Source organism: Condylostylus longicornis, unplaced genomic scaffold (assembly GCF_029603195.1).
Source record: "Condylostylus longicornis isolate FDR11 unplaced genomic scaffold, ASM2960319v2 ptg000055l, whole genome shotgun sequence".
Taxonomy (NCBI): Eukaryota; Metazoa; Arthropoda; class Insecta; order Diptera; family Dolichopodidae; genus Condylostylus; species Condylostylus longicornis.
The window spans coordinates 737658-749333 of NW_026578024.1; the positions used below are offsets into that span (position 1 = coordinate 737658).

Sequence of the window (11676 nt, forward strand, 5' to 3'; positions counted from 1 at the left end):
TGCAGATTTTTAATTAGTTGCGAAAAGCTTTTTAAGATTTGATTTAGAACTTTCAATGTCCGATTTATCAAAAATCCTCTAGATAAGAACTTTACCACATTTTTTTATAGTATTTTAGATTTGAAATTTTTTCTGAATCCAAAAAATTTTAAGAGGAACCATGAACCTATGCAAGAATCTAACTTACCTAAACCAAAACTTACATAATCTTTCAAAAAATTTTTTTTCAATGGTTGATAATTTTTCCGAAATATAATTCTTTTGTTTTTTATTGGTATGAAAAGAAAACTTCCTTTTATTCGGAATAAAATACTTTTTTTATTTTTTGCTAATATATTTCGTGCGCTACATACGTACTTTATCAAAGCTGATTTTCTTCTAATTAAGACAACAAACAATAAAAATTGAAATCTATTAAAATTAGGAATATTATACCTGACTTAATCTAGAATTTGATTATTTATTTTTTTTTTTTTTGTTATTTACAAACTAAATTTATACCTGTTTTAAACCTTAAAACTTTCCTGTGTTTTCCTTTTACCTCTTTTAATACCTTTAAGTTATCTTCCGTGATTGTGTGATCCGGTTAAACCGCCTCCTTGCACGTTTTAATTTCACTTAAATGTTCCTTAAGTCTTGTTGTAACGGGTCTCTTCGTTTGTCCTATGTAAAATTTATCGCAATTATTACAATTGATTTTGTAGACACCGCATCTTTCATGTATCTTCAATTTATCCTTAGCCGAGATTATAAAAATGGCTTTTAAACACTTGCCAATTTTTAGAGTGTTAGTATGCTTTTAGTTTACCTAGAAAAATGTAAATTTGGTTCTTAGTAGGTTTTCGCTTTGTGCTATCCGAATTCCCTGGAAACTACTCCAGTTACAGACAGAGCAAAAACAAACACCTATAAAATTCAAGAAAATCGGTTTAGCCAAACTTGAGATACATGCGTGCACACAGGCAGATAGACCGACACCTCTCTAAAAGTAGTTTATTTACGCTTCCCTAATAGGGAGAAGTGCGTTCCCTCCGAAAACTATATAAGCAAAATTTGTTGCCGTCACGTAACCTCATTGTATGCAATGCGGTCGGTAAAAAGTTGATGGTGAATTCCTGCAATATTACTTGAGTCTTTCGTCGTCTCGTTTTTTGGAGGATGATACTCTACCGGTTATATCTTTTATTTTACTAAAATTTCGTTTTTTGCAAATCAATTATAAACTTTTTCATTTTTATATTATTCTAAAAAATTAAAATATCAATCTAATTAAATTCATAATTGCCAATATTTTTTTTCATTAAATATGCACATATGTATATTTCTTTTCTTAAACCAGGCCCTCGTGGAATAAGGGTGTATTGCAATGTGGTTATTAATAAAAATTGTATAAAATCAATACAACCTTTCTAAAATAATTATGTTTTTCTATGTTCAAAATATGCTTGTGTTTTAAAAATGTACATATGTATGTACATAGAACGATCCAAACAATTTTATAACTACTTAATTAATATAAAACTGCCAAAAACTTTTTTGTTTATTATAGTAATCAATTTTATTAAATTTTAATAATGATTGAATAGATTCTAATTTGCCTAGGTTTTAATTACATAATTTCATAGATTTTTTAAAATGTTTTCATTTTTAATAATATTTTAGTTGTTTAATATCTAAATGATAAGAATATGAATATTTTTTCTTAATTTAAATTTTAAAGCTTTTTTGCGCCCAATTTCATTGGACCTGTTGCTCTTTGTGCACGACGAGCTTCTAACTCACGTTGTCTTTGCAGTTTTTTTTCTTCACGTTTACGTCGTGCTTCATCTAGTTTAGGATTACCTTTAAAATAATATTACATATATACTAGCTACATTATAGATCACTAATGTCCTACCAGTTAAAGGCTCATCTATTGGCTCAAACTCTCCATCAGCCCATGAATCACTATTCCAATTAGCATTCGTATTGTTAATATGGGTATCACTGACTGGACTTATATTATTACAATTAGTTAAGCTTGGTAAATCGTTAGGCCGATTTATTGTTTCATTTTGTTGATTATAATGAATGTTCTGTTCATCTTGATTAATTGGTCGATCATCTTGTTCTTGTTCCTGTTCTTCATTCTAAAAAATTAGAGAATTTTATAACTGCTAAAGTAAATTTATAAGTTTAATACGGGCTCTTCCTCCAGACTTCCCCATTCTTCGTTATCCCATCCGTCCCTAATATCATTTAAAGCACTGGTTGTCATCATTTGTCCATTGTTTGAAGTTCCAGCCAGCGGACTACTCGGATCTTGTGATGTCTATAAAAAAAATTTTTATGTAAACATAAAAAAAAATTAAAACCAAATACGGAGAACAAAACAAATAAAAAATGGAAGAAAAAACAAATATATATATTAATACGTGTTTCAATATCCTAACAAACTGTTATTTACATTTGCGAAAAATAGAACTCTTACATCCATTTCACCCCAATTTTCGTTATCCCAATTGTCAGCTCCGTAATCACTGGCTGAGGCTGAAGTATCATTACTTTCATGTTCTAAAGATGTCATTGAGGTAACGCTAGAAGTTGTTGTTGATAAGCTACTGCTAGAAGGTTGCTCTAATGTTACGAAAATAACTTTAACTAAAAGAAAACTTTATAGGGTCATACTAAAATCTATTATACCTAAAGAAGCTGGCTTTGAGAGGTTTTTTCCAGTTAATGGAGGTCTTGGTCTAGAAGAATCACTTTGACTTCGGTAGAATTTGGCTGTAACTGCGGTAACAGCCCAACCAGCCCAAGTTGCAGCTGCATTACCTATAGAGGGTGTTGCAGTATGAACATCAGCCTCTAAAATGTTTTTAATGCTTATTGACATAATAAAGAAAACGTTATCGACTTACCCATTGTTTCTCTCAGACTGGGATCTTCAGAAACTTTTTCTAATTTACCTAAAAAACCTCTAATAGTTTTAAAAGCAGGATCTCGCACTGACTTTTCTGAGTCAACTGTTAGCGAGCATAATGCTGGCAAAACACGATTTGCTACTTCGCTTAATAAAAAATATTGCTGAGTGGCAGCTAAAGCCAATATTCCAGCTACTCTAGCCGGAGGAAATGGATCGCGCATTGCACGTATAAATGCAGATACCAAAACTCTTTGTCGAACTTGTGGATGTAAGTGTGGGGCTATTTTACCTAAACAAACTGTGGTATTCGTTCTAATTCCACCTTGATCATCGCGAGCTTGCAACCTAGCAAAATGTCGCAAAACTTCTACATTTAAATTGTTGTAATTTAGTTTTGGTGCTAAGTGAATTATTGACTAAAAAAAAATTTAAAGTGAATACGAAAAAAAAGTTATCTGCACATATCAATACTTTAACAGTTTGCTCTCGAATAGTCGCATTTGTGTCTAAAAACCCGTGTGCTACTTGTGGAAATATTTGTTCGTTAACCGTTTGAGGTTGTAAGTGCGCAATAAAAAGCTCTAATTGTTGTAAAAGTCTAGAACGGGTAACACGATCAGTTGAACTAAATAACTTAACAACACATGGAACTATTTTCTTTTGATATTCTATTTCATCTAACAATCTTCCAAGCTAAAATAAATAAAATATTAATTACTCTTATAGTAGATGTGTAATCATTTAATACCTTAAACATTGGAGCTAAAACTGCTGATCCTGCATCACCATATTCATAAGCATTTATAAGTTGTGGAAGTATTTTATGTCTATAATTGAAAAATATAGAATAAAAATGTAGATGTTTACTTTATATTCTTACTTGCACACATTTTCTGGAAAGTTGTCTAAATGACTGCAAAGTCCACTAAAAAATCTATTTTTCTCAGCTTTATCTTTGATTTGAATTTCTTCTAAAAACAATAATGAGTCTACTAAATCATTTTTAAAAAATCCCCCAGGTTTGCGGCATCTTGTTATTATATCCGCAGGATTCGGTCGATTTGTTGGTACGGCACCCACTAGTTCGCAATATAACGGAGTTAGCGATTTCGGTATTTGATCTAATTCCTTAAGATTACTACGCATTTTTAATGGTCCATTAAAAGCTTCCCAAACCAAACATCCTAAGCCCCACATATCCGTTGAACTTAAAAAAATTTTAATCAGAAATTCATATTTGGTTATTATTATTTTAATCAAATAAAGCAAAAGTACCACTTAGTTGAAGATTTTAATTTAGAAGGATCGTTTTTTTCCGGAGGATCATAAATTTCTAGCGAAGGGGGTATTTTCATTGGTGGCATCGGGTTCCCATCTGCCGAAGATACATATTCTAGACCCCCTAACTTCCACTCTCCGGATGAATTTACAAAAACTGACCAAACAGACACATTGTTGTGCCTTAAATTGCCGTCATTATTTAAAAAAGATAGGGCTCTCTAAGAATAAAATTGGACAAAATAAAAATATTAAATTTTTATCATACTTTTGATCGCAAAACTTACAGTCGTTTGGAAAATTCCCCATGTCAAATATAAATCTTTTTGTGGTCCTTCTGATGCTAATTTTGTAATATATGTACCTAAAGGTTCGACAGCCTCGGTTGCCACGTATATCACTTTATCTGTTTCCAGACTTTGAAAAGAGCGCAATATGTACCAATTACTATTTTAGTTTAATTATGCAAAACATTATTTACCTATCCAAATATTGCAATATACTAGGATGACGTAAGGTTTTTAAGCGTTTTAATGCAGATTTTGCTAAATCTAACTTAGATTCTGATCCACTTTTAATATCATATACAAATATTGTTACTTCTTCATTGGTAGTTTTACGCTTACCTTTGTGTAAACTCCAAATAGAACGTATTTCAAATCCTTGAATGACTTCACCTATTTCATATGGAAATTGATTACTGGAGTCGCGAGAAAAAAACGACCACATAATGTTTTTTGCCCGTTTGGTAAATATTTTGAAATAGTTTAATAATTAAAGTAGTAGACTAATTTTTTAATAAAAATATTATATATTGAATAATTCTTTAAATTACTATTTTATATTAATATTTGCTATTTTTTACGAAAATACTTTCTTTCACTTTTGACAGCCAAATGATGTTGTTGGCAAAATTTTGTAAACTTAAACTGTTTTTCGTTTTAGTGTGAAAATTTATGCAAAATACAAACATTAGTTTAAAATTTGTTTTTCTAGTTTATTTATATATTTTAATATTTATTTTAGATCGTTTTTTTATAAATAAAAATTATTTTATATCATATTGATGTTTATTTTTTTTTCTTCTTATCTCCACAGAAGATTCTATAAGAACTTTTTGACAACTATTTTATATTAAAGAGAAGTACATAACAGACATAAGTTTATAAATAAATTTTAGAAAATATTGCTGCAGAACAATTCACAATATGTTTTTGATGTGCCATTGGCATCCCTTTACGGTCGCATAAAATTCTAATCTTCTTTGATTTATATAATTTTGTTGATTTTATTTTATTTATTTATTGGTTTAATAGTTATGTTTAACAAAATTAACATTTTAAGCAATTGATTTTAATGCAAAACAATTATAAGTTTGTGATAGTAACTACTCACGCTTTCAATGGTTGTTTTAAATAAAATTTACGTACAGATACTTCGAAGTTTCCCACAAATCTACCATTCTTTTACACTGAAATACCACAAATTTATCATAATATTTTTTTATTAAAAAGGAAAAAATTATGGTTTACAGTCGCTTCAAGCTAAAACAAATAATAGTTTTTAACCACAAAGTTTCCCCTTTTTTAGTTAAAATCGAAAAAATGAAATGATTTTTAATTAAAAAATTAGCAAACTGTGGGAAAGATTTACGGTCATTTCCCACAAAATTATAGGTTTTTATTAAAACCAAATGTTCATCAAATTCTGCTCAAAACGTGAAATAAACGCTTGTATTACATACACAGGTCGGCAGATCGACAATCAACAGACAGGCATCATTCCAACATCTTTCCAAAATCTGAGTTTATACCTTACCATAGAGAAACTCGACATATATGTATGTACGGTCAGTAAATAGCCTGCGCTGATCAAACATGGTGAGGTTAAACGGGTATTTACTTTCTCTTTGAATATAGAACTTTAATCAAGATATCATATTATATAATGATTAATTGATTAATTCATTTTGTTTAAATTAGAAAATTTTCTCTCAACTTCAGCGGACTTTTTTTGACAAATGAAACTTCCATTTGCAATGATTTTGCCAACGATGTTTGTTAACATTTTTTTCTTTATTAATCCACAGAAAAGAAAAGTGTTATTTTCATTACACAGTATCCGTTTAGCTGCTTCCGCTTAACTGCATTCCTCGTTTAATTGAGTGAACTTTTTTAGAGCCTTTACTTTCTCCATTACATTCAATGTCAAAAAAATCGGTTAATTGCGTAAATCGGTCGGTAATAACTGCGCAAATCTTTTAAGTGCATCAATTTTTCAGCACATTTTTCTCAATTTGTTCTAAAATTAATCGCTTTGCTGTCTACCAAACAAAAAAATATTCTTCAAAGTACAATTTATTTTTTTAAAATAAATTGTATGCAAATACGTCGAATAAAATTTAACAATAAAGTCATTTAAAATTTTTTTTTACCTACATAAAATTTAATTGTTTTTTATATATTTAATTTTTGTTTTACATATTTAATTTTTGTTTTATACATTTAATTCGAAAAATTTATCAAATAAAAAGTAAAAAACGTTATAAATACGTTTTTACTTCAGTATTTTGAAAAAGTCTTAAGCATTGTTAAAATCCGCTTAGTTGTTTTTATTTGTGCAATTAAACGGGTTCGGTTAAGAGCTCTACTCGGATATGCAAACAATACTTTTGTTTGTTCTGTTTAAAAAAAATAACGCTAATTTAAGAATATCAGTATGTATTAAGAATTTGAGAAGCTATGAAAAAAATTTACCAAACTAAATAAGAAGTTATCAAGTTACCACTTTTACTATATGCACTTAGTAAGTTACTATAGTTACAACTTTTGGCAGAACACTTACCAATATGGCAACCTTGTTTAACATTTCTATTCTCTCATTTTTCCTAGCCAGAGAAAACATAAATATTTCCTATACAAATTATTACATTATTAAGAGGACGTAAATGATTGCACCAATGGGTAGAAGTAGTGTTGGTACATACTGAAAGATGAAGACTAAATATAGGGAGCTTTTTTTAACTTGGGATTAAAAATGACCTCAGACATCAATTTTTTAAATTTAAAAACACGATATCAGTTATGGTTTAAAAATATTAAACAATATACTTTGGCTAAGCATTAAACAAACAAAATTGCCTTTCGAATGTCGAAATATTGTAGGATTATTTTTATATTTACATAAGTACATATGTACATACAAACTTATATATTTGTTTATTTTTTTTTTTAATTGTGTATGTTAACTGACACTATCGTACATACATATGTGTGTATATTACTACGTAAGTAATGATATGAACAGCAACGGCGACAGCAAAATAACTGCGTATTGAAAAACATTTGCATTCTCCAATCGCATATATGTATGTATATCTTTAAATACCTTATAATATAATATGTATAGTAATGTCGTTTATAAACATACATATTTTGTTTTGGGGTATTTATATAAGGGTGTATATACATATACACATATAAGTTGTAATTTTTACCACATAATACACACAACTTATTCTCAGTCGTCTGACCAGGGCTGTTGTTTGGACTCAGAAAGGAGCTTTTGCCTCCCTTTCGTTTGCGTACGCTGCTGTGTTCTACTATTCGGTAAAAAGCTTTGATTTGTAAATTATGAATAACAAAAAATTCTTTTTAATAATCCTCTTTTCTTTATTTAGGTCCTTATTATGATCGGCAAAGCGAATGAAATTTTTGGCGAATATGAATTTTTGGTATTATGATTAGCGAATTCGCGAATTTTAGGCGAATGAGCTGTCAAATCTATCGACAAACTTGGCGAATGAAACCAAAAATCAAAATAATGCATAAGTATTTTTTTTTATTGGATAACATAGCATTTATAGTGATATAATGAAAAAATCTAAACTAAAATCTATCCCTAAAGTAAGTTTATAAAATTCTACAAATTGTAATCCGTATCCGTATAATTCTACAAATTGCAATCGTATCCGTAATTGCTAAAGGATAGAAAAATTTAACTCTTTTTGCAAAAAAGCAAAAGCAATATAAATATGTGTGGCTTTAACCTTATTATTTTCGGCAGGCTTGTCTTGCGACAGCAACATTTTTAATTTGGCGACTGAAAGCATTCGCCCATCATAATTTAAAATATCATTCGATTCGCCTAGTCCATTCGACTCGCCTAACCATTTGCTTCGCCGATCATAATAAGGGTATTAATATCATAATTTACAAACTTGTAGTTACAATAAAAATTACAGCACCATACGAGATTTATAATATACAGAAAAACAATAAGCGAAACATAAAAAGCCAAAATTTCCTTGGCTGTATAAACAAACCAAATATAGATTAGCTATATTTAAATAATAAATAACAGTCTTGGCAATTATTTAAGTATAATTAAGTATCAAAATATTAATTAGTATGTCTACACTCCATAAGAATATTTCTCATAGAAAGTAGAATATTTAAAGTGGAGGCTCGTTTTTTTTGCAAAAACGGTTAGTTTGTAAACAATTTAACCGCCTCTGACCCGTTCTCTTCTTCAAAGCGTCTTTTTATTAGTTTCGTTTTGTATAAAAAGAAATCAGTTGCAAGCAAGGCTGCCGTTTGGCTCCGATTTGAAAATTTGTGTCCCCGGCTCCTCTTTTTGTATTTTGGCTCTGATTTTGCTTTTTCCCCAGTCAGGTCCAAAAACAATATTGATAATTATTCTTGAACAAAATTTTGCAGTTGAAAAATTTATTTTCTAAATAAAAAAAAACTTTTTTTGGCAATATTTAAAAGTTTGTTGATAAAACATTGGCTAACAAAATTATGTACATACATATACCTTTTTCCACTAATTCGAAAGCCGCCACCTATCTTTTTGTAGTCAGTTAAAGTGTAAAAAAACCAAACTTAATTTGATTAAAAGTCAATTGAAAAACTCCTTTATGTTGAAATGGAAACGAACATTTCAAATTCAAAAAAACTAGCAAAAAGCTAACAACCAAGTTGTGATCTTTTTTAAACTTACTTTTTCAACACCATTTTAATCTACATTATAAGGAAATAAATAAGGCAGAAAACATATCATCAGAAAAAAACACCATAAACAATTTTATGAAATTTTTTTAATATTTTAAGGTATTTTTCTGAACTTTAAAAAATGTATAAACGTATATGAAGTTTCTTGTAAAAAATATTATTTTAAGTTTTCATTGTGATATTTTTTAATTCGAACTTGTTTATTAATTTGTTTACAATTTTTGTTCACAGTTTTTGTTTTTGTTTCCGATTTTTTTTTTGTATTCGTACAATAATAAATTGTTTTTTTAAGAAATATAAGAATTGTCTCCCCTTTTTTTGAAAATGGCTCCCTTTCTTGAATATTTCTGCTCCCGATCCAAAAAGTCAAACGGCAGCCCAGATTGCAAGTAAGGTATTGTTTACAAACACATAGAAGTTCATATTATTGTGTGTATGAAAGTTACCACGCTTTGACTGTTTCTTTTTATTTTTATGATTATTTACTTTTGGCTTTTCAACTAAAAAAGCTCTAAAATTCTCAGAACTTAATGAAATCATCACTCTTTTTTAGCTAAAATTTACAGAAAATTAGTAGAATGTTTATGAATTTGACGTCATCACTAGCAAAAATAAAAAAACGATTGGAAAGGCTATTTGAAAATTAAAACTGAAACTTTGTGTGTTTGTGTGTGTACTGTCTATTTATTTATGGAAATGTGCATTCAACTCACTAGCCTTTGTTGTATATACTTATGTACATTTTCTTGACATTAAGGAAGCAAACGGACCAAAAAAAATAAAGAGCCCCAATTTCATAAAAATAATTAATAAGTATGCATGTATGTGTGTCATAAAAATTAGAATAAACGTTGAAAGAATACTATATTACTATAGTGTAGAGTATAATACATACCTAATGGAGAAAAGAATTAAAATACGGTTTTAAACACTTGGTGCACCAAAAATAAGCAGTGCAAAGGTAATTTTTTGCATTGCTTTTATTATTGTAATAAAGCTCTGTCAAACCCATGGTTTGTAAAATAGCATTTTTCCCTTCAACAAGTGAAATGCTGCTTTTAAAAACAATCTATTAAATTATAAAAATGCCTTTAATTCATTTATGATAATATTTCTAAGATTGCATACATTCAGAATGAGCAATGTATGCAACCTTTGAAATAAAACAAATAAAAAAATTGAAACAGGACACTAACATAATGTTCGAATTTAAGAGTTTCGAAATAAGGAGTGTAAGTTACGAAGAATAATTATATTTTTTAAAGACATGGCATTTACCATTAGCTTTTTGCATTGTAGAAATTTGGAAAAGGTTGCAGTTTCAGAAATGTAAGAATTCAAATTTTACAAATTTCTTAATTGAGAGGATGGATGGAGGTGGTTAAAATTTTTTAACGAAGTGAACTGTTTGAAAACTGCTAAAATATCTGTTATAAGAAAAACGATATCAAAATTTGAAAAAAGCGGATTTTAGACAACGGTTAATTTTAACGGCCATTTTGTTTTTTTTTAAAGTTTAAGTAGAAGAAGACTGATGAAGTTCAAGTACTTGATGCAATGTGAAATTCGTTGTCGAAAGTAAACGCTGCAAGAAATTGTACTAATAAATACTCCAACTTGATTAAAATTTTATGAAATTGTAATAACAATGTAATAATATTGTATGATAGTAATTATTATATTAATTTAAAGCAACGTTTACAAAACAAGCAAAATTATATGATTTAGTTTGAAATGGTTAAATTTTGAAACATTTGATTTGCAAACACCCAAACCAATCAAACTTAATCGTATGAGAAAAATAGAATCTTGTACTTTTTTTTTAAATTTTTTACAGCTGAAACAATTAAAAATTATGAGTACTAAAGTTTTCGATGTGCAATGAGTACTAAAGTTTTCGATGTCCTGATTTTTGTTTTTTTTTTTAATTAAAAAAAAAAAAACTAAGGTGACAGCAAAGTTGACTAAATCAAATTTGAATTGTAAACATTAATTCAATTAGTTTTACGATTTAGTCGTCAAATTTTGCTTGATTTGTAAACACTGCCTAAACCAATTAATTTTGAACAAATTGATTTAAAAAAAATATTGTTAGTTAATGTGTATATGAAGGTATGCACATTATTATGTATTATTTGAAAATATGTACATAATAATGTGCATACCTTCATATACACTAATGGCCAGCTAAATAAGACACCGCAATTTCTAAAAATTAAAGCAGGAAAGTTTTATGTTTACCACCGTGCTAAAGAGTAGAGTTGGTTGCAAGACTCATTTTTGCGGTAACAAACGTAGCATTTACCGTCGCCACAGACTCTTAGACATTAAACTTACTTTCATCAGTCCATAATATATTTTTCTATAATTAAAGTGATTTTTCTTTATGCATTTTTGTAAAATCTAAGCAACGTTTTATAGGCCTTTTCATAAACTCAGTATATCGCGATATATAGAGAGAACTGCGCTATAATTGTG

The 11676-nt window shown here is 28.7% G+C and overlaps 1 protein-coding gene across 2 annotated transcripts; it reads right to left on the minus strand.

Annotated features, from left to right (window-relative positions):
* Positions 1–1551: 1551 nt before the first annotated feature.
* On the minus strand, positions 1552–5273 carry LOC129611790 (N-terminal kinase-like protein). 2 transcript variants are annotated; one of them, XM_055525102.1, is made up of 12 exons: positions 4665–5273; positions 4471–4600; positions 4181–4404; positions 3786–4112; positions 3654–3732; positions 3377–3598; positions 2901–3321; positions 2683–2847; positions 2471–2616; positions 2183–2311; positions 1898–2129; positions 1552–1842 (listed from the first exon to the last, which is right to left on the minus strand). In XM_055525102.1, the coding sequence occupies exons 1-12, from the start codon at positions 4910–4912 to the stop codon at positions 1715–1717; spliced, it is 2451 nt and encodes an 816-aa protein (XP_055381077.1). In that variant the 5' UTR covers positions 4913–5273; the 3' UTR covers positions 1552–1714. The 2 variants fall into 2 exon arrangements, with proteins under 2 accessions (XP_055381077.1, XP_055381076.1); XM_055525101.1 differs by having other exon boundaries at positions 2447–2616.
* Positions 5274–11676: the final 6403 nt, after the last annotated feature.